General features: G+C 34.8%; 1 protein-coding gene across 1 annotated transcript in view; it reads right to left on the bottom strand.

The window, feature by feature from the left end:
• The window catches only part of PTPRD (protein tyrosine phosphatase receptor type D), a 369,133-nt gene that overhangs the window by 68,473 nt on the left and 276,080 nt on the right, over positions 1-24,580 (bottom strand). Inside the window, exons 23-25 of the mRNA XM_088054032.1 lie at positions 21,708-21,868; positions 15,694-15,806; positions 5,534-5,631 (exon numbers count right to left, since the gene is read on the bottom strand). Coding sequence (XP_087910158.1) covers positions 5,534-5,631; positions 15,694-15,806; positions 21,708-21,868 — 372 coding nt within the window. The remainder of the gene's footprint in view (positions 1-5,533; positions 5,632-15,693; positions 15,807-21,707; positions 21,869-24,580) is intronic.

Genomic DNA, 24,580 nt, shown 5'->3' with positions numbered 1-24,580 from the left:
TTTCAACATGCTTTTAATCATATTTTTAAAGCACTGTCCACATTTTCTATTTCAAGGAAAGTGTACCAGAGTGAAATTCTTCATTGATTCCTCCATTTTTCTCTGTAAGCCCCTAAAATTATTGCAAATTAATATTTCTAAAAAGCTCCTGCAAAACCCAATTTTATAGATAATGACATACTTAGTTTGTCCTTGAATAATTTTTCTTGCTTCAAGTACACTACTTTTCTCTTTCTATACATATTTCTGCTTTCAGTTGGACAGAATAAAACCGATATTTACTACAGGATGGAATCATAGAATTGTTAAGGTTGGAAAAGACCTCCAAGACTGACCACCAGCACCCCAATCACAGCACTAAATGCCACACCCAGTTGTTTCTTGAACACTTTGAGTCATGGTGATTCCACCACCTTCCTCTGTTCCAATACTTTCAGTAAAAAAAAGTCCTCCTGATGTCCAAGTGGAATCTCTCCTGGCACAGCTTGAGGTCATTTTGTCTTGTCCTGTCACTTTTTGCCTGGGAGAAGAGGCCAAACCCTCATCTGGCTACACTCTCCTTTCTGATAGTTATTTGACTAATAAAACTGTGTCTGAAATTCCTTGGCTAAAAAGCATTAGGTATCAGACCAAAATGTTGCATCCTAATATGTAACACCAGCTTTCTTTTATATGATTAATTATATAACCATAAACAAATGCTGTTATCCCAATGCAGCATTCACAGCACAAAGGAAGGAGGTAATTACCTGCTCTAAATCTTGAATAGCAGGACTTCAAATTCCTGCACTATGTCTTTAAAATTCTCTACCATAACTATACCACTGTCTTGGATGCTACCCTAGGTGGAACTAAGCACCAAACAACCTACGTTAATACAAGTATATGTGCTATTAATAAGAAGACAACTTTTCATCGTTCACTGACTACGCTAATTGTTTCTCAATAAATGGAGCACATCCTGTGAAAGTAAACTTAGAAAAATCGCAATAAATGATGTTTGGAATATTAGAAAGAGTAAAGCATTGTAAGAGAAAAGAACAAAACTGTATTTTTGCTGAGAAAAAAAATTGATTTTTCCACATGAATCACTATTATCTACAATGATATAGCAACTCAGTGCAGCTGTTCCTTTGATAGAGATTCATTCAGTGGATTATCTGTTCTTCCTGGACTTCTAAAATGTATTATATTGATAATAAGATTTATATGTGCTTCTACTACGCAAGATTTACTGTGTTTTAGTATCCAGTGTTTATGTTGTTGCAGCTTGAGATACAAAAAGAGAAATATAACATATTGAGTAAACTGTGTTCCCATCACAAATCCTATCAACTGATTCTAAAAAGCTACAATAAAAAAAAAAAGCCAAAATGCATCTTCATGTTTTCCAATACTCAGTTTTAAAGCAAAAGACTGTCTGCAATTTACAGAAAGAAACCTGATGAGAGAACACATTAAATTACATACAACTTCTTCTAACATTTGTAAACCAGTGCATACCTACACATTCACAGTAAATCATACAGTAACACACAGAGTCTGATAGTGTAAATTTTGTGCTGTAGTGACAGTTTCTCATGCAAAAATAGTACGAATCTGAATCCATTTCCTTAAGGGTGCAGAGTTCTATGTACAGACCTCAAAAAATAAATGTTTTGTGTAAATTATTTTACACAAGTCTCAGAAATCTGCTTGGGGGGAATAGATTTTCTGTTCTGTCTTAGCAGGAAATGACTTGACAAATACATCATAGAGTAGGCAGAACATTACTGGTTTTATTTAGTTTATCTCCATGACCACTTTTTATTTTTAAATTCTGAAATCTCAGATAAGAAGAAGATACAATATAAAGGTCAGTATCTTATAAATGCAGATTTTTGCTTAGCAACTGTCAAGTCCATATGGACCCTAACATTACATAAAAATTCCACTGAAATTGCAAAAGTCAGCAAAAGCTTCCCAGTAATCAGCTGGGGTCAATCCTGCCTTTAAATTAGAGAAAAGAACTGTGTGACATTGATGATATGATATGTGATGTTAACAGAATAAACCAACATTTTGTTTAGGCTTGGGGATTGTGAGCTAACGAAAAATTAATGAAGGATTATGAAAAATTTATTTTGAAGTAGAAATTAACTTTTTGAGAAGTCAACATTACTCTAGAGGCCCACTCTATGCAATGCATGAATTATAAGTTTATTTGAATCTTGTCACAGTAATAGTCCTTGAGGCTTGGCCCCCGTTGTCCCATTAAAGATGGTACTCAAGGTAAATTTGTGAAAGAAGTACAATGGAAGAAATCTCTATTGTTCTGCTGACATGCCATAAGAGCTGGGATAGAAGATGCCCTGAAGAAGACACCACAAAATAGTTTCTGGAGACTTGTAGAAGTAGGAACTTCAGTACAGTTGATGACACTGTGCCTTAGAAAAGACTATATACCTAGAAGGTGTTCTACACAGGAGAATATACTGTTTTGTACAGAATCAGGGAGATTTGGGAGAAAGTGGAAATAGGAAGAAAAGGATACACTTCTGAAAGGAATAAATCAAACTTGTATTGACTTTTGATCAGAAATTCTGATCAGAAGTAAGGGAATGGAACATGGGCAAGGATGGAAGAGGAACAAGTACTTGGGCATTTCTTAGAAAATGTGTTTGTGTGGTGAAACTAGTAAATCTTTTGAAGTGGCAAACAAAGTAGTTGGTGCTAAAAAAATAATTTAAATGTTCTTTAGAAATGGTGCTAACTTCCTGATAGAAGGAAGAGAAGTCAGAGTCTATCAGAAAGCCATCAACATATGTTTTACTTTATGGTATCACAAAGTTGTCGTAACAGTTGCTGAATACAATCAGTGCATCTTTGAAGAATTTTGTCGATGCAATGCAAACAATTTCACAAAAAGTAAAATAAAATAATTGCCTGCCAATGAGGAAAGGACATTATTTAAAATAAAACGAAATTATCAAGGGTGACTAATGAAAACTCTTTGCTTCCCTAAACAGGAATTAATTGGAGGATTTTGCTGGTATCAATAAAGGTCAGTAGTTTTGTGCTGCATGTTACACTTTGAACTTTCAAACATGAGAAGTATCTCTTTTTCCTTCTGTCTCACCAGTTCTAGCATTATCTGAAGCGATAATGAGTGAACAGTTACCATCTGTACCTCTTTCTGCCTTGCAATCAGGTTAAAAAAGATTGTTTAAGGGATGTTAGTGAGAACTGCTGCTGAAGTAGAAGGTCCCAATCCCTGACCACAAATATACCCACCACTTCCCGTTGCTGGCACTAGAGCTTAAGCAGACATGTGGTGAGCTAGTTCAGGGAACTGATCCAATTGAAAACAGCAAAGAAAAATAAAACAATTAGTTTTCAGCTGAATCTATTTCCTGAGATAATCCTTGAACAGCTGCACATGTGCTAGTGCCAGGACTGGCACAAGAGAGACAACAGGAATACACAGCCAAGACACGGAGATGACTTACAGAGATCATCAAACCGCAGCTTTAGTCCACTGCCTAGTGTAGACCATGAAACCAAATAGCAATGCTTTTCATTAATTCTATTTCAAAATGGATGAATCTTGGACTAGATGGAAATGAAGTGGTATCTCTAAAGCTGTAATTTCAATGATAAATGTTGAACCTTCTTGGGCAAAGAAAGATGAATGAAGCTTGTTGACCCACAGTCTAATCTTGAATGTCTGACCATTCTGTTCCAGATGGCATGTTTTGTAAAGATAAAAAAAAAAAAAAAAAAAGGAAAAAAACCCCAAACAAATGAAGGAAAAAAAAAATAGTGTGTGAAAATTGTCCTGTTTACATGGACTAGAGAAACTTCTATAGGACAGAAGATATTAAGAATCAAATGATTTAATGTATCTTTCAATAATGGTTATAAATTATTAAAATTACACTCTCAAGATGACTTTACTTACTTAACTAAGAAAAAAATAATACGAAACACCAAAACTTTTGAGTTCTGTTACAGCATAAGGAAATCATGTCACCTCCCCACCATGTTCAAGATGTAGTACAGCTGAATTGTTTATTTGTATAAAAATTATACTACATTATATGACTTGCAAATGACTTGGAATTTTCTACAGAGAAAAACCTATTAATTTTCCCATAGTACAACAGAAAATAGTTTTAAAATCTGTACCAAATGTTATCTTTTATAACGGTGAACATTCTGCAACATAAATTTCCCTGTCTGATTATTTATATGCTACAACCTTCATAAATAAGAACACAGGGTTTACACATGGAAAAATGAAGAGATTCTCCCACATTTTTTGTGACTGCAACAGTAAACAGCTGAAACTATATTTTCATTTTAGGAAAATCTAATGAGATTTTCTTTTAAAGCATCCTTAAAGACTTTCTGAATACTGCATTCAATTAAATAATAATAACAAAAAAATTGTAGTTCTTTATCATAGTACTTGGTATTAATTTTTAACATCTTCTGTCAAGACTTAAAATGCAATGGAAATGTATAGGGTTTCCATATATCCAACAGTAACATGAAAGTTATCTTGAGTGTTTTTTATTGCACTGCCAGTGTCCATACGAACCTTCAAATGCAACTAATATGTGGTCCCTAAAAAAATAAGAGCAACACAGGCTTTTACTCCACCATGCTGACAAACTGTTGTAGGATTTTAAGCAAGGATTAGTGACACGAGAGATCGTAAAGAAAGTACTGTGCCAGTGATCCCTCTGGGAGCTGTTAATCCTTGGATCACTGACATAATCACCTATAGCTCATCTATAGAAGCACTTCTTTACTGATGGTTCAGTGCATACTTGATCCACGTATTTTTGACATAGACAATATTTTGATATTAAAGTAACAGCTATAATTTACCAGGTTTAATGGATAGCTCCCTATGTCCCTTTAGCCACAAATTACTGACCTGAGAGGCTGTTATTCTCCACTATAGCAATACCTATATACTCCATGGTTTATTTACAAGATGGCTGGTAAATGATTACTGTGTTCCAGTTAAATTCTTTCATGCTCTTCTATATCATTATTCACAATTTATAAAAGTGGTATTGTTGACAGGAGGAAAATACAGTTCCTAAAACTGCTACACTAGAAGAGATACCAAGAACTTGCAAACCTTTCTCATGTAAAATTAAAGCAGTGGACTGAACCTTCTTTGGAGCTTTTACTGTATGTGTCCTGTCAACATTATAAAGGAGATTTAAAAAATAATCTAAGGATCTTTAAAGTTCAGGAAAGAGAGATGTTTGTTTATATTAAAACAAATCTATGCTCTATCATCCACACATTACTTGTGTATGTGTATGTGTCCACAGAATCTGCCTGACACGTATCCTTGTAAAAAGAGAAGAGGATTTTATGAGCAAAGGAGCCACCTCACCAATGTAGTAATTTTACACCATTTTTTACCATGGTTTTAATATCATACAAACCTGGCACCATGTCTGAGAGAAGTCTTGGGAAACAGCAATCATGACATTAAAAATTTGAATAGTGAAGAAGTGGGGAGAATTACCTCATACTCCTGTGAGAACTTCAAATTGTCATTTGCTTTCAACCTTTCAATGTGATCTGCAAGTTCCAAGATAGGTATTGGGGGATGACTGGCCATACCTGTTGAACAAGAAAGATGAACAAAATTTAAAGTAAACTACAGTGATGGCATTGCTCTAAAATTTAGAAATGCAGTAGTTAGAATGTCTATAAATGTGTAAATAGTAAAGATGTCACATGTGAGAGAAGCAGGCAAATAGTTTGGTTACTCAAAGCAGGACATGCTCTGCATAGATGAGCTCTGAAGCCAAATTAAAAGAAGTCCCCAAACATATTCCCAAAGCTAACATTCCTAGTGTAGAGGAAAGAGCTACTGTCATACAAGTCAATGAGTTTAGCTAGGCATGGAAAAATGAGAGTTAGACCTGATGTTGACCTCTGCTTTGAGTAATGACTTTTAATGTCATTTCAAACTCCTTCTACCACAATGCATGAAATGAAAAATTTGTTAAAATAGATGAGGAAATGTGAGCTGAGAAACAGACACTGAAAGAGCCCTAAAGGGGAAACAATAGTGTTTTGACAGAAAACAAAGCGACTTATGCATAATCAAGAAAAAACGAACTAGAATAATGAAGGTTACCAGGGTAACCAGAGACACCTGAACCTGCAAAGGAAATGGTATAAAAAAAAAAAAAAGAAACCTAAACTGACATAAAACTAACTATTTTATTATAAAATAAAGTATAAAATAATGAAATGGAACAATTGAAGATTAATAATAATAGTAATAATAAGAATGCATCAAGGTATAGAAGACTGACTGTGTACTCTAAATTAGAAATACTGAAATATTTTAGAGAATTCTGAGGTGTCTGACATGCAGCTATGAATGACTAGAACAACATGCATCACTGCTTTAAGACAACAGTCACTGAAGAAAGACAACATTGGACATAAGACAATTAGAACTTCAAAAATGTTTTCACTAGTAGCAGATTGTAGAGGCAGGGGTTGTACAGTTTGGCTGGACACACATGCTAACTGCACTAGTACTTTAAAATATGCTTAATCTGAAACCCCATTTATCAACCCCTAAAAGTACCTACAATCTACTTCAGGTGTAAACATCTTTGTCCACTGATGAAGATACTAAGTGAAAAAGAAGAATTGGAAGTACAGATGGGTGTGTAAGGGGGTACAGCAAGGCAAAAAAAAAAAAAAAGACAGAAAAGATGTGGGGTCAACTAGAACAATCTGCCAGCTGAAGATTTAACAAGCAAAATTTTGTGAACATATTTATTTCAAGCTATTAGTCTTCATGAGCTTTCTCCATAATGCTTATATTCTTCTCTTCATATTTTTTACTATCACACCTAAAATGAAAGCGAGGTTTCAACAGCTTAGGGAAGAAATCAGAGCTGGCAAGAAAAAGTTAAGCTAGTGAACCCCAGAATCTCTTGAAATTATGAAGGGAAAACACTCAAGGGGGCTCAAGCTGGAAGGCATGTTGCACAATGCAGTTTGCTTTGTCACCGTGACTTTCAAGAGCATGCCTAAGACAGTTGACTTGCATTTCCTTTAAACATAGCTGAAAATGACCATGTGGCTACAACACAGTCACACTATACTATGTGATTTAATTATTTTAATTTTGTTTTTAATTCTTGTTTTCTTTTGGATTCTTTGACATTTCAAGCATCATAATAGACTGCAAAATAATGTCCAGCAGCACTGGTCCTAATTCTTCTGACCCTATATATATGTTTTAGGGAATCTTCATAGCCCATCTGTGGTGGTAAGACATTAAGGCAAGTTGTCAGTCAACTAACAAAGCAGAATATTCAGATCAGTGGGGAGATTCCTTAAAAATTTCAATTAAAAAAATTAGTCTCTAAGTACTAATTTATTTGCTGCAGCTCTGCTTCTCTCCCATTTTCTTAAAATTTTACTGAGGACTATGCTAGTCTCAAAATGAGTGTGGGTGACAGTCATCTAATAATTAGATGGATTGATCCAGATCAAGCACCCCTATGGAAGATATGTGGGTGAAAAGGCACAAGAGAACTCTAGATTGATCCAGAAATGGAGGTGGACTGATGTACATCTAAAACAGTGCTTGAACAGAGAAAATAATAGAGACAAAGATGTTTAGACCTTTTCGAGCGAATCGTGGGAGAGAGTTATTATCATATAAGGACTGAGTGGTAGTTTGGCTAGAGAGGGAGGACACAGAGCCAATCAGGGAGGCGTAGGGGACTGAATTACTGCTCAAAGCTGTAAAAAGTAAAAGCCAATCGGAAATGGGAAACAAATTAGTAACAGCAGTAGACCATCATAATCAGTCAATCTTGTACATACAGACACTTCAGACATGCACAAAACAGCGTCTGGTAACTCAATCAAGATATTTAAAGGTGCAGTTACCCTAGTGTAAATATAAAGGTCATAAACCCAGTGAGTGTGAGACTCACTTATCACACAATGAACCTGACTAAATCACCAGCATCATGAACAAAATCATAATAATTAACTTACTGTGAAGGAATATTTTTCTAAAGATGCTGAACACACATTCCTTTTTCTAAATTAATTTTATTTATATGCTTCTCTATAAGACACTTCACATTTCCAAGGGGAGATTTAACATTAAACACTTTGTGCAAACAAGAAATTTGGAGGTAAATTTTTCTAAGGCAAAAAGAACTACTCGCAACTTCAGAAACTGACAAATTTTAAGTACATTTAAAACCCTTTCTCTAATTCTTATTTTCAGCAATTACACTTTGAATAAATTTCCTTAATTAATATTTGGCAGTTAACTTATGAAGTAATTGCACTTGGTTTATTTTCATATTTTAAATATATAAAATGTGCTCTACTGATATGGTAGAAGTAGCTATTTTTTAAAAGAACTGCTGGAAGGCTTTTGTTATGTAATCAGTCTGTGAATCATAACAGAATATGCTATGAATGAACATCCAAGATGTCATCACACCTCATGCAAAAGCATGAGGCTTCTATTGAGCAGGTGGAGAACTTGAGTCAAAAGATCCCACTTAAAATACAGCTAAACTCACTTCTTTTTGTGGTTACAAATAAGAAAATACACTTATTTGATGACACACTCCCACGCCAATCAACATATGTCATGACAACACAAAAACTGAAAGACAAAATACAGCTAAAGTACAACAGATCCTGTGACATGCTAAAAAGTCAAAAGAAATACCATGCTGAAAACATGCCTTCAAATTCTCTTTTAAAATGTGTTTGTTTTTTTTAAAAGAAGAGATTAAAAACACTTGAAAACTCAAAGTAAAGAAAACTCCCCAAAAAACACCACATGCAAAACACACTTGACATTGTACCCATTAAGAAAATGTATTTTCAGATTTTGTAGAAGATTGCAAAATGTAATTGATCTTATGCAGCCTAGTAGTAATCCCTTTACATTAATTAAATAGCAATATATGGCTTGATTGTAGTGTAGAATTATCCTCTGGTTAATCTGTAGTAAATAGATGACTAAGGAACATGAAATACTATTTGTGCCACAATTTCAAGGAAAAAACTAGGAGAGCAAGGTCAGAAATCACCTGCATATTAACAGACATTAAACCTGTTAATTATATTCCTTTATCCCAGCTAATCAAGTGGGTGTTTTAGGCTTGTCATTAGTGCATTAAATTAGGATTTTGTTTGTTGTCAGGGTTTTATGATAAGGGCTTTTAGAAACATTTATGAAACACACATTTATTTACCAGTTTGGAACTGTAGGTTGACATACCCACAATAAACAAGAACCAAGTTAGAAATTAAAGAGCAAATCTGCTAGTATACAGACTATAACCTACATGAAGTGCAAATGTGACACATGACTGTCACAGAAATTTCTTTAGGAAATGAGTGGTACTTTAGATCTGCATTGAATTAATTGTCTGTGACTTTACAAACTCCTCATATTTAATAACATAAGACCACTCCTGTACATACATACATATGAATTAAGATATCCCTTTATCTTCCCTTAGAAGAAGGAATGAATCAGTAACAGTGGTTGTTGAGACCGATCCTTACCAAAAAGATAGCAAAAAATACCTACTTTAAATTCAGACATGGAAAAAGGATGACCCTGATTCAGTAGGAATTTAGCATTCATGAAAATTTATCAAGAATGCCTTTAGTACATGACAAAGAAATTACTGTAACTTTAAAATTTCATTTTCACAGAGCTAGAGCTAGACCAGAGCATGAAATTACAAAGACAAATTTACAAGACAATCTCTAGAGAAATATATCATTCTGCAACAGCTATTCTAAGATAATTGCAAATGCATAAATAATATTGCAAAATTATGCCACTTTTATTCCAGAATATTTTATGTTTTTCAAAACTTGATCAATTATCCTGAAATGAAAACAGGTTGTCTTTTTTGCAACGAAGACTGAGTTTTAACAAGGAGCCTTAGGATCTCCATGGCCTCACAGCAGAAGCACCACCTCTGAGTGACGTGTAAGCCACACATAGTGAGAAATGGGGAAACTTAATTTTCATATCCTGATCTAAAAATGTCAAATACAACAAGATGTCACAAAAACTATGGTCTAAAATACAGGGGGAAAGAAAGGGATAATTCTTGTGAAGAATTATCAACTTAATCTCCTAGCTAAGCAGATTCTGGGTTCCTCCAGGTTTCAAAGCAATGAAGTGGGATATCAGAGAAGTACTTGCTGTTTCCCTCAGAAGCTGTACCTCTCTTAGGTGCCTAAATCCTCCATGTGAGACATGCTCATATGAAAAGCTGTATGACAGCTCACTCTGAGGAAGCATTTTAGTCTGTTTCTGCCATGAAGACAAAACACAGTACCTCCTTCAGCATTGTCATGATTCTCATAAACAGATGTTGAGTGGATAAACTGACGCACAAAGAAACTTCTGCTGTCTTGCAAAGCAGGTAACTAAATCCAGACATCACTTTTCCCACCTCCTTTTTAATTTGCAGTCTTTTCCTCTGAACAGCTTCATGCTTTTTCTGCTTTGTCATGGAAATAAGTTTGTGAAAATTCCTTAGCAACTCAGGGAATAAGTGTTTAGTAAGCACTTATCTAATTAAAAAAAAAGTCTTTAACTTAGAGCTGTAATAACTCTATTTATTTTTCTTGTATTTCAAAGTATCTTATTTAGTTCATAAGATATAATGAGATAATTGTTTAATTGGCACCCAATTACAAAAATTACTTATAAGTGTGACACATTTTATAGTTAAATGAGGATTAAAAAATCAGTCACTTTTGAGGCATGACTCAATTTAGTTTTCTAGCTGATTGGCAGATTGAAGTCTGCCTGAGCCTTGGATCTCTCAGAACTCACTCAAACTCCTTTATTTCAGTTAATTTTCCTCTGCACAACTGCGCTGCCTTATTTGATGAAACCTTTTGTGAGGCTTAACTATTACCCCTTCTTTACCTTAACTCTCCCATGTGGCATAGAGACCTCTAAAATTTGTGCACCAGGTTAATTATTTTAATTCTGTGTTTCATAGGAAACTTACAGAAAGGTAAGAATGTGATAGACTTTTATTCAGCTATTCCAGTTATGGAAGAATAACAGACTTAAAAATGAAGTCCTACTGAGAGATTGGGTATTTTCATGTTTACTCAAAGAGAACTTGGCACTGCTGTGATCCACTCATTGGCATATGGGCTTATCTAACACATACACATTTTTGGATAACACACATGGACCTGGGATCTTGTTCTCAGATACAGAACTGTGGGCTCTTCCAAATGTCAAGGCAAAGTGTGAAATTTATCTATGGAGTTACTCCATCCAATGAGGAGGGAAGCCAGAAATAAATTTGATCCCTTTTGAGCAAGGTAAGATAGAAAAATCTTTAGGTTAGAGCTCTTTAGATCTCTTTAGACTACTGAAGAATGTAGACGATGGAAGTGAAAGGAAAGCAAGAAATTTCCTGTGCTGATAGTTTAGACTGTGAAATTTTATATCATCTTCATGCTGAACTGAAAATTTTATGACAAGTACAACATATTTGTTCTGAAATGATTCTCTAAATATCTCCAAAGATAAAATATTGCTTTTGCATATTTTGTGTCAAAAATGTACCTAATCACCTATATTGGAAGTAACTTAAAATTGTGGTTAGAAATTCAAATTTGCTCCGAGGACTTAGTTTTCAAGTTTAATATCTGTATCTGATCAGATCTTTCCTTATACAAAATATATGATTGATGGCATTTTTTGGAATGTGGCTGTTTAGAAATCCTTGAAAGTAGTAAAGCTTATGACACTCCATAATTTTATAGGAGTGTCTCATTCACCTCTCCAAGGGAAAACTGCCAGTCCAGATATGCCAATGTAATTTAGAATTTTTTTCTTTAACACTTCTGTACATTATGGATTCATTTGAAAATGTTTTCCTCTCCCACTGGAAGAAGTTGGTCCTGGAAAGCCCCAAGCAAACTGTGGATGCTTTCATAATCTAAAGAAATAAATCATTAAAACAACAACTATGTGAAATCATCTACCTTGATGAACTCGTACTGAAAATACAATTCACCACTCAATCCTTTGTTTTATTTGTAGGCAATGCTGAGAAATGCCTAATTTTATGAGGGCAACAGCAGATTTGTCAGTAGAAGGAACCCAACACATAACCACATCAGCCCTACCTCCTTTCCTCAGCTGCCTCCTCTGCAGTACCCCCCTATCTAGTCCTGCTGCCTTGCAGAAAATAAACCCCAAACATTTGAAAGCGAAAGAACAAAGCTGGTATCCTGAATGTACAGCCTTTCTGTTGTTTCTCTATGTTCATCTATGTTCTCTGTTTCAACAGAAAACTTTATTGCATGTTATTTGATGGTTTGTTGCTGGTTGGGAGATGGATAAATATTCCAGTAGGATCTAAACACTTAAGTTAAATTTAGTCAGATTTTAATGACATGGAAGCCCTAATTGAAGTTAATGTGAGTTAAGTGAAATTCTGCTTTTGCCAACAAAAGAACTGTACCTTAATTTCACTATGATTGTTTACATATTAAGAACATGTTAATTAGCAAGTGTAACAGAGTAAGACAAATCTACTGGGAAAAGATTCATTTCCTTGGTATTTACTTGTATGTGGAATAGTATACAACAGACCTATGTCTAGGAATCCTAAGTGGTACAATAGTAGGAAGAAGATCATCATTTGATGTACTGTATTTTTAATAATAATGGTAATATTCCAATCTGTGAAAAGGATTATAGGAAAGGAGTTCCTAGTAGAAACATATCACAGATGTTCTGCTCAAACAGCTTCACAGAAAACTGTAAACTTCACAAATAAATGATAGACCTGCAAGAAAAGTACACCTTAAATCCTCTCCAGTTCTTTTCAGATCAATGAGGTGGAATTACAGTATCTACAAGTGCCACAAATTCTGCCATTTCTTAATAACTTTACCTTCTCAATGTAAATTAAGAATTAATTACAATAAATTAATTTTATATGTTAGCACTTGGCAGGAGGGTTTTTTCCCTCATGTTTCATTTTAATTATGATGAATACTAAATAGATAGGTAAGATTATGCATGTAAATAAATAGAGCAAAGTAAATTAGGCTTATGTATCTAATTATTATTCCATTATTTATTGGATGAAGAAGGAAACATAGTGACAATTGATGAGGTAAAGGCTGAGGTAATTGATGCCTTCTTTGCCTAAATTTTTAATAGCAATATTAACTATTGTGTGGGTATCCAGCCCCCTGAGGTGGAAGACAAAGATTGGGAGCAGTCTGAAGTCCCCCCGATCCTGAAAAACTGGTCAGTGACCTGCTACACCACTTAGACCTGCACAGGTCTTTGGGAGTGTTGGGATACACCCAAGGGTAGCAAGGGAATTGACTAAAATACTCACTGAGCCTCCTTCCCTCATGTACCAGCAGTCCTGCCTAACTGGGGATGTTCTGGTTGACTGGAGGTTTCCAAATAGGAACTCTATCAACAAGAAGGGCAGGAAGGAGGATCCAGGGAACTACAGGCCTCTCACTCTGGCCTGGATGCTGGGGAAGGTGATTGAGCAGATCACCCTGAAATCCTGGCTTTTATCAGCAACTGCGAGGCCAGCAGGAGCAGGGCAGGGATTGTCTCCTTGTACTTGGCACTGGAGAGGCCACACCTCAAATCCTGTGTCCAGTTCTGAACCCCTCGCTCCAAAAAGGACACTGAGATGCTGGAACATGTCCAGAGAAGGGCAGTGGAGCTAGGAAAGAGTCTGGACCATAAGTTCTATAAGGAGCAGCTGAGTGAGCTGGGGGTGTTTAGCCTGGAGAAAAGGAGGCTGAGAGGAGACCCTAGTGCTCTCCACAACTGCCTGAAAGAAGCCAGGTGGGGGCAGTCTCTTTTCCCAAGGTAACAAGTGATACAGAAAGAGGAAATGGCCTCAAGGTGAGCTGGGGAGGTTCAGGTTAGATATTAGGAAAAAATTCTGCATGATGGGAGGGTCATCAGGCATTGGAACAGGCTGCTTAGGAAATTGGTGGAATCACTGGCCCTGGAGTGCTAAGAAAACGTGTGTGTTGCACTTCAGGACATAGTTTGTTGTCAAAAATAAGGTAAATGTCTGGAGTTAATTCTTTTAGATATCTTTTCCAGACAAAACAATTCTGTGATTCTAGTAAGCCATTCAATCTACTCATTATATAACTGCATATGAACAATTACTTGATTTTTAAGCTAGACTTTCAGAACAATATTTTTTCTTCTCATGTTTCAAAGATTTGTATGTATATTTCTTCCACTGTAAAATTCTTTTAAACTTTTACAAAAGTGCTGAGAAACAGATGAAAACTTCATCCAGAAACAATGAGCCTACACTGAAATTGTAGCATCAGAAGGACATTGAATAAAAAATTTCAACTATTTAAGTTCCTAGGGTAGGCAGGTCTCAGAGCATGCCAATAAGATTCCTACACTAAGATGAAATTAAATTAGAAGATGTGCTCTTAAAAAACACCTGATTTGTCCCAGCTGCTTGGAGCAGTGTACTGGAACAGACTGAAAAAGCAAGGCTGGAGCAAAACTCAAGCCTTCAAACTCTTCCCTTTCCACTTCTGCCATATGCATGAAGTGTGGGTCTTTAGTCACATTCATTATTCTGTGTATACATCCTTCTGGAGCAACATCTTCTCAACACAGCCACTGTTTAGAAGATCAGGAATGACATTTGCATGTTCACTTAACCATTTAATAGCATTTATCACGTCAACATCAGCAGCTAATCCTCAGCATCTCAAGCACTTTCCTGCTTTATGAACTTGAATTCACTATCTTTTTTACTTAATGTAGTAAGTTTGACAAAAACATGAGGCTCATGAAGATTTAGCACCTAATTAGCATCAGACTCCATGCAAATATATTGTAGTACAAAGCAAGTCTACTGGGATATAACTTAATCATAACAAAGCAAATTTAAGTAAAAGTTGACTCCGGCAAAGGTGGTAAAAATACTATTTTAAGTGTATCTCTCTTGTTGCTTCTTGGCTATAAGAATAAAGTTTTAAGAAAACAGTAAATAATGAAAAAATAATTTAATAAAGTATTTGAGAGTGTGTTGCTTCTGACCTCAAAACTACTGACATATTAATATCCTCCATGACCATAATATACAGCCTTATCTTCAACAATAAGACCATGTATCTAGCTATGTATTTCTTGTTCATACTGTATATTTGCAGACCAGTGGAACTCACAATGATGTTAATATATTACCTGATAATGCAGTAGATAAAAGGGAAGCTTATTTACAAAGAAGCGTCCGTAAAAATATAATTAATAAACAGAGGGATGTACATTTCCCAGTAATATTTTATAGCATTGTTAAGTTTAAATTGGAATTTTTAGCACATAAAACACACCCATGCAACATATGCGATATGTGTCTTTGGGTTGTTTTTTAAAATTTTTTTTCAAGCAGGCCTTTTTTTTTAATAAAGAAATTACAAAATTATTTCCAAAGCTAACAAAGAAATATATTTTGCAGCAAAACCCCAAAAAACACTCCCCCAAACCCCTGATCAAAATAAGTATTTTCAAACAATCACCCTTTCATTTCTGTAATAGCATCAGTAATCAGGTTGTGATCACACAGGTCTCAGTGCGTTATTATTGTCTCTTACCCGGAGTTTGAAAGTTAAGGCGTCGCAGCTCCACTGGATCAGTGGGATGGTGAGAGGGGACCTCCTTGCTGTTCGGTATGCTGCTCTTTCTAGAATCAGATTCAGCCCTCTTCCTGCATGGGAAGATAGACATGTTAGCTTCACAAAGGTGCCTGAATGTTCAGCATTATACTACGAAGGCAAGATGTTTATTTCTGAAAAAAATATTTGATCCAATGCAAAGGTAATGTAATTATGCATGGTGCGTAAGGTACCTACAATTTGCAGTGGTAAAATGGTCAGAGAAAATAGTTGCATTCTGCCCTAAATTGATCTTCCAGAACACCCTTCTGGTCATCTTAATACTTTACTCTTTTAATATTAAATGTATAAAAATTCACACAATTCTATTTTAAATGCTATCGAGCTATATCTTTACAAAAAAGCTGTAAATAATATAGCAAATCTTGCAGTTACCCTCATATTGATAAATTACTGCCTACATTCACTTAAGACTGACAGATGTTTTGTCTTAGATGATTATCATGATGATTTTTTTTTTCCTTTTTTTTCTCCTTCTCTGTTTTAAATAAAGAGTGATTGTTTTTCACTTCTCACCTGTCAGGTTTACTGCTCCATTTTAATGCAGCAATGAGGGAAGAAAAGATGAAATGTTAGTTGACCAGCAGCACAGAGAATAAGCATGAAAATAGAAGATACAAGGAATTTTGATTTGCAGTAAAGATATGTAACTAAACCAAATTAAGAAATGACAGCTCATCAAAATATCCAATGCTTGGAAATCATAGAATTAATAGAGGACAAAAGGTCATGTCGAAAGTGAATCTTCTGTTGAAAAATACACCTCTTTTAAATACTATCTACCAAGAAATGAGACTTCAAATTTCAGCCACTGAGATAATGGAGAATGGGTGTTTAATTTGAGCCATGAAAGTAATGTTAACATTACATTGAAAAATTACATCTCACTGAGATGTAGCTCCCTCTTACATTCTAGAGAGAAGAGAAATGAGAGGAGGGAAGAGAGGAAAAATTAAAGTGGAGGGCAATCTAGAATGGGAAGGAGAGATTGGGAGCAGAGGAAAAGGAAGTGATGAACAAGGTTAAATATATGAGACACATACGGCTTGCACTAAATTTTAAAAAAATAATAAAAAGAAATTAAAATTTCTAAAACTATTTCACCACCAGATAATACAATAACAAGAAATTTTTAACAGTACCCTGGAAAGCAAGGTAACCATAAATCTTTTTCCAGTGAAGTATTACACACTTTTTTAGATTTAGAATGAATGCAATGTACTAGAGGTCTACAGTGACCTGTATAGACCTGTAGTGATCTGTGATCTATAAAGTTTAGGTAAACAGGAAAAATAATTTATTATCTCTCACCTACGTGTTCTATTATACACACACACACACTATAACTACGGTGTTTATCTTTGTGTGTGTTGATTATAATAAACAAGGGTTCTACCAACATTTTAGTAACTTTTACTGTGCAATGACCAGATTACACACATTATGAGAAAGTCTTTAAAATTCTTCACCGTCACTTAAGATTTCCCATTTTTCTGTTTTGCATTTCTGTGCTTTTTTTGTTTTGTTTTGTTTTTCGTTTTTTTTTTAAGATCTGGGTTTTTTTTTTTCTCTTAGAAGCCTATTTCTCCTTACAGCTCAAGATTCAGCACGGGACCAGCAGCTCAAAGGGGGTGACTCTGCACCTCCACTCCACATTGGTGAGACCCTGCCTGGAGTGCTGCATCAATTATTGGGGGTACAAAAGAGACCTGGATCTGTTGGAGTAAATCCAGAAAAGGGTCACAAAATGATGAGGGGCATGGAGCAGAAAAGGCTGCGAGAGCTGGGACTATTCAGCCTGGACAAGAGAAGGCTTTGGGAGACTTCATTGCAACCTTCTTATAAGGACTTCTAAGAAAGAGATGGGGACCGGCTTTTACTGTAGAGCCCATAATGACAGGACAAGGGGTAATGGTTTTAAAGTGAAAGAGGGTAGATTCCAACTGTCCAGAAGGAAGAATTTTTTTATGATGAAGGCTATGAATTAATTAGATGCCCCAGAGACATGGTGGATGCCCTGTCCCTGGATACTTTCAAGGTCTGTGAATGGGGCTCTGAGAAATCTGACTTAGCTGAAAATGTTCCCGCTTATTGCTGCGGGTTGGACTTATAAAGGTCCCTTCCAACCCAAACTAATCTATGATGCTATGACTCAGAGTGCTGGAGTTACTATGTTCAAAAGATTTAAGTTTAGGCTACAGTCTCCTGAGCCAAATCAAAAAACAATTATAAAAGCAAACAACACAAAGTCTGCCAAGATGGCTTTAACTTCTCTCCCTTAGAAATGGAAAGATCTAGAATGAGGAACTTTTGCTCTTTATCAGTGGAAAACTGAAATTAGGGAATTTATAATTTCTTAAAAACTACAAGGAATAGCCACATAAATTAATTTGTAAAAAAAAAAAACAAAAACAAAAAAAACCAAAAAAAAAACCAAAAAACACCCCAAAACCAAGAATGAGATAACAGGATGCTTCTTGGGGACATTCACTCTTCTTTCTAGTTTGTCCATTTCTAAGAAACACCACACAATTTCTAGAGCTCTTTAACATTCACTAAGTAAGTTCCTAATTGACCAGTCCTATGTAATTGAACATATATCAAACATATAAAATATATGTAAACTGTGACTCAAGCAGACCTCCTAATGGCTAGGCATTTCCTCTAGGGCATACATCACCTATAAATTTAGGTTTGCTTTTGTTTGTGATTTTCGATGCAAATCTTACTTTGCTGAATAAGATACCCTATCTTTGAACAAAGAAAATATTTATTTGCTTGTCAACAAGAAAATGGCGAAAAAGGAAGTGAGATTTATCTAATTTACTTAGCTCTCTTGATCTGATTGTTTATAAAATTTAATAGATGGAAAGATCTGCTGCAAAATAGGCGTCCCCCTTTACTATGACTGCATGGTGGTTTCACTGCTGCAAGGACAGAGAGCACCGAACTGGTTAATGGCCAAGCCAGTTCCATTTGCCATGACACAGTCAACTGAACATGGGAACAAGTTGCCCAGAAAGGTCATTGAGTTTCCGTTCTTATCTATACAGAACCTGCCTGGATATCCCTCTGAGCAAACTGATGCAGGTGGCCATGCTCTGAACAGGGGTAGGATGAGGCACACTTCAGAGGTGTGGCCCTTTCATTCTGTGAATCTGTGACCTCTTCTGCCCACAATATATTAGGTGGCCTCATCGGTGTTGGGTATTATATCAATAGCATGTCCGATGACAAGAAAAGGTACTCTTCAGTATTATTCTCATCTATTACTGTTACTTAAGCTGCAATGACCTTTTGGCTATATTCTAATGCATGATCCAAAAACCTGTCATGAAATATCTTTGCTTTCAGATTTTAAGAAAAGTAAATGCAGAGGCAATAACCTTTATACAACTTAGCTTAAATAAAAAAGAGTTCAAACATGCATTCCTTGTCTTTGGCATGTCAAATATATTTCAAACCAACCCATGCAAATTATCCATGCTATGTAATAATGTGTTTTAAAGAAGGGCAGGACTTCTCCCCATAAAATTTTTCTTTTGGAAACTGCAGTCATAATTTCTCTGTGATTGTAATTAAAATGTATAAGTAGTATTGTAAATCATGAGCTTAGTGGTCCAAGTCTGTTCACAAAGGTTTCTATGGACAAAGGGAATTAAGCATAGTTGACCTTTACTTGAGTTAGTACTCTTTGCACTTCAGAAGACACAGTCATTTCTTGGTCATCCTCTTTGCACTGCACATCCTTTAATAAAATCCCCTTTAACATTTTTTGCATATATGTTCATAACTACACTGATGCCCTATACCTTAATTTTCTTTTCTCACTATCATACTTGTTGCACTTATACGCCAATATATCCTAGAAATATATTTGTAACATTTTCTGTATCCACAAAAATTACTTGATTGTTTTTTTAATATACTTCCCCCATCTAATTCCTGTAGCCATATTAAATACATTTAACTCAGAATTAAACTTCACTGTTTTCTTGAAGCAATATGTTAAATATCCCAACCGTCTTGTCATTGCTCTTCTACAGTCAGCAAATCTATCAAAATTTAGCAGTAAACTTGCATTCAGGTTACATATTCTTGGAAAAAATATCCAATTATATACTATATTTTTACAGAAATAAAAGCTCACGGAGGACCACAGACTGCTAAAACTGCAGTCATAATTTCTCAGAGGTAATTTGCCAAATCAGTGCAGTTTAACAAATTAGAGTCAATAGCTGAAAACAGAAAAATAAATAAATACATATGGACAGTTGCCCAAACAGTTCGAGTACAAGTAGTAAATAACAGATGGAAAACATGTCCCCCATTCTCAGTGAATGACAATCTCTTCACACTACTGATGAGCAAATTTTACCTGCCCATATGTGGAAGTTTTTTGTTGGTTTTTTTTTTTGGTAATATATTAGAAGATCGTTACTTTGATTCAATAAATGTAATCAATAACTCTAGAAGCAGTTAACATCTACTTAATATAATATTGTTTGGATTTATTTTTTAGTATGGGAGATTTACTTTTAATACTTCAAAATAATCAGAAGAAAGGAGTATTTCACTTTTAGCACATCTTCAATGACCAGTTTTTGAAGTGATGGACAGAAAGAGAGATGCTAACTAACTTGATTTGTGGAAACACTGTGCATGACAAAAAACGTTGAGCAGACATAGTTCAAAAGAGACAAATTTCTGCAGCGGTCTGCAAGCAACAGACTGTGCGTTATGCTGCTGTATGATTAGCACTCTAGAACCATTTTATAAATATATATCTATTTGGAATCCAAAGGGGAAGTTTACTCTGGAATGGTTATTTACTGCTGAAGAGGGAATTCTTTCCAAAATCTGAAGGAAGCTCTCTTTATGAAAGTCAGAGGTATTTGACTGGAGACACTAAAGGTGGCAAGAGCATACAGGCTCAGATTTAAATATTTAGATGCAGGTAATAGCATCGTAGCCATTAGTTTTAGAAGACATACTTCATTTAATAAAATTATTCCAAGTATGCCCCTTCCCCAGAAATTGACAGCATCTTTGTAATGTAATATTCCTCAAATGCACTTAATCAACATATTTTAAAAAATATTTTTATTAAATTTAAATTTAAGACAATTTATTAAATTAATAAATAAATTTATTACATTTACATTTATTAGTAATTAAATATAAACATTAAAAAAAACTTACTGAGTTTCATTCTTTGGTTTTGATTTAGTATCTTGACCCATGTTAACTCATTTACACCTATGGCTGCTATGTATAAAGTACAGCATATCATACACAGTTTTCACTGAGTAAGTTCTTTGTGTAATAGCAAAACTAAATCTGTGTCATAGACAGTGAAAGAAGAATGGAGTGAAATTTGATCTCATTGAAAGATTAGTAGAAAACAGCTATTTGATGTCTCTTTAATCTCTCAGATCAGAGCTTCAAATTCATATAGATACATTGCCAAATTGAGGCCAACTGTCAAAAGTTAAAATTCAAATTACTTGAGTGAAGATGAAAATCACATTTAACAACAAGCTGAATGTAACCCCTAATGTATTACTATTATACATCTACAAACAAGTTTTAAAAAGTCAAATGTGCAGATTCCATACATATTTATGTGCAAGCACATATTCACTTTCTTCGCATACAAATGTATCTTTGCATACAAATGTATGCAAAGTGGAAAAAACATTTAAATGCAGTAGTGTTAATACAGCAGTCATCAGCAGAAAAATGTACTCACATACCTGTAATTACTGGAAATTTCAGTCAAAAATTTCTGCAGCATTCTGGAAGCCATTAATAAATTTCAAAATATCCCAAAGCAATGACAGTTAGTATTTTAGCACAAAAATACAGTGTGTAACAGTGTTATGTAAGTGACCAATATAGAGGGGAAATGATAAATGAAAAGGTAAACTTACCTTTTATAAAGAAGTATAGCAATAACAATGCAGATGATAAAGACCACTGCAAGAACTGGTCCAACAACCCAAATCAAACCTTCTTCCTCATCTGTAATTGGCTGGGGATCAAGATCCATTGACACAACAGGATCAGAATATGGGCTTGTTGCATACATGGTCTGTTGAAATAAAAAGAATTCTTATTTAACCACAAAGCAATGCATTAAAATATTAACTATACCACATCTAAAATAAATGTATAGAAGGGTATGATGCAAAGAACGCAGCAAACTGCAAATGCTATTCTTCTTGAAGACAATATATAAACTTGCAAATTGAACAGTGTTTCTTATAATCATCATTATTTTGTGTTCCACATATTAGCAATGGCCTGCAGACAAATCATGTACCCAAGTCCTTACAGAACACTTTACAACTTAAGCAGAAAATGAGAAATTTAATAGAACATTGAGAATTATAGCCCACCGGTTACCAATTTTTAGGTTTTATTTTAGTTTCATACCAGCTTAACACTTTCTGCCTGCACAATATGAAAGGGCACTTTTGACAAAACAAGACTGCTGTAGATAAAAATAAAGGGGACAAAATGTAGGAATTTCCTTGCAAAGGGTCTTACAACAATAGTACTGTACATTTTGCTCAGTCAAAAACTGTCTGACAGAATGTACCTACACAAGGTGGAGACAACTCAAATTTAACACTGAAAAATGGGAGAATTCATTGTGGAATATGAAGAGAAGCTAAACACTCAAGTCTTTCATAAGGTTGAAACTAGATAATGAATCAACTGAGGTTATTGAAAATCTTTGCTTTACTTGATGGTGTAAAGCCAGCTGGCCTAGGATGAAACCCATGATAAGAGAACTTTTTTTTTTTTATTCTTGTCTGACCTGAGATTTTTGATCTCTGTCTGAATTAAAACTACAGACTGAGGCTAGCCTCAGTAGAGGCTGAAGAGCCAGCCTTTTAAAATTGTATCATTTTAAGAATTCTGTGTTATAGTAAAGTCAAGTGGAAAATTGTTTGTACATATTTCTTGCCTGTGCTAGTGTGTCTTCATCAGTGCTAAACCAGGATTTGAACTACAGCTCTTGCAAAGGACTTAAAAACTTGATTCAATTAATTAAATTAATTAATTTTAATTTTTATTAAAATTTAAATTTTAATTATTTTTTTTAATTTAATCAATTAAAATTGATTAAAAACTTGAGTATTAGACCAGAAACATCAGCCAAAACAGAATAAGACAACCAGGAGATTAACTTCCATTTATGTTTGCACTGTATTCTGAAAGATGCCCTAAACCGGGACAAGTGTTATCAAAAGAGGCATGTTTTTTTACACTTAATTTTGTCTTGTTTTGGGCTCTGGGCTACAACAATGTCTGGGTTTGGGACAGGATTAGCATTGGCAAAGCTGAGGCACTTCCTGAGTGTTACTGACCTAGCAGCTATGCCAACAATCTCCAGTTATATTATAGCATTTTACTACACCTGGCACCTGGTACCAAAACCTTCCTATATTTTAAGTCTATGATTGTTGTCTAGAAGCTGGGGAGTCTTTGTGTTCCATTCCTGAACTACCCTAATAGACTAATTTTTTTTCCCCCTCAGGTTTAGTAGTCTCAAGAAATAAAAAAAAAGGTTCATTGCTACATGAAGAAACTTCTTGTATTTCACCTCTTGCTTTGGAGCGAGCAGCAAAAAAGCCTGGGAAAAGATACAGAGGGATACAGTACACAGAGGGCAACAGTATAAACACTTACTACCTTTTCTTCAATAAATAGGATTTCACTTTTAATTTTAAACCATCCTGTAGTAATGACTAATTTAAACTCATTTATTATTTTACAAATTTATCTTATTTTTTCCTTCCTCTAGCTGACATCCTTAACATATTTATAGATTTTAATCATAGCTCTCCAGCTCCCATTTTACTAAGTTAAACAAATTCAGACCTTCCCATGACCTCTTTTAATTCAAGTTCTCTATTCTACCAATCAAGAGAGAAATTTTGTACTCTCTGAATAAGAAGCCTTATGTAAAATGTAACATCTGAATATCAAGAAAAAACATCACTTGCAAGTTATAGCTCATACATCAGTAGAATCTGTAGTCCTAGAAGAAAATCAGCTAGAGAGCTGATACACTGGAGCACTGAAAGTCACTGAAAGCTGAATCTCAACCACCCTTAAAAAATTCTTCACAGTCTGTGACAACCTCATGCTACTCAATCACATAAATATTTCAGATGGCATGCTGAACCATGTCTTATCCACAGCCTAAGTTCAGTAATGTCTTTTGAAGTCTTTCAAGAGTAGAACTCTATACACATTTTGCCGTATGTGTCAGTTTACAAACCTATTTCTTCCTGCTTCTTCATACTGAATTCTAACAGAGCAATAAATTTAGATAATTTATACCTTAATTAATATAAAAAACACAGAAACTGCACTTCATATTGAGAAGATCCATTTTAGTACAGGTAATTTATGACATAAAGATTTATGGCAACATAACTTTATAGTTAAAAGCTGTCTGCCTTGTCCAATCTGAATCTTTCTGATGCAACACCTTCAGAATTACCTGCCTATGCAGCCCACATCAAAAAATGAAAAGAGAACTTTTGATTTATGTTAGAGCTTCCAGGAGGCATTTACTTAATTTTCAAATGAAGCTATGTATCAAAAAGTATTCAAAGTGGAACTACATCCTTATCGCAGGCACATTCATTGACACCAAGAAAGCAATTGCAGTGTCATACACTGCAAGCATTTGACTAGAATTCAGAACATTGGTGTTGGAGTTTCAAGTGATTGAACCTGCAAATGTATCTGTCATGTTTAGTTACCAATTAGAAATGTACTGTAT

This window comes from Pseudopodoces humilis, chromosome 4 (assembly GCF_049639895.1).
Source record: "Pseudopodoces humilis isolate 2021_Gansu_Grassland_sample_001 chromosome 4, ASM4963989v1, whole genome shotgun sequence".
NCBI lineage: Eukaryota > Metazoa > Chordata > Aves > Passeriformes > Paridae > Pseudopodoces > Pseudopodoces humilis.
Note: the sequence above shows the minus strand (reverse complement) of the source record. Positions and strands in the feature narration are given on the sequence as shown.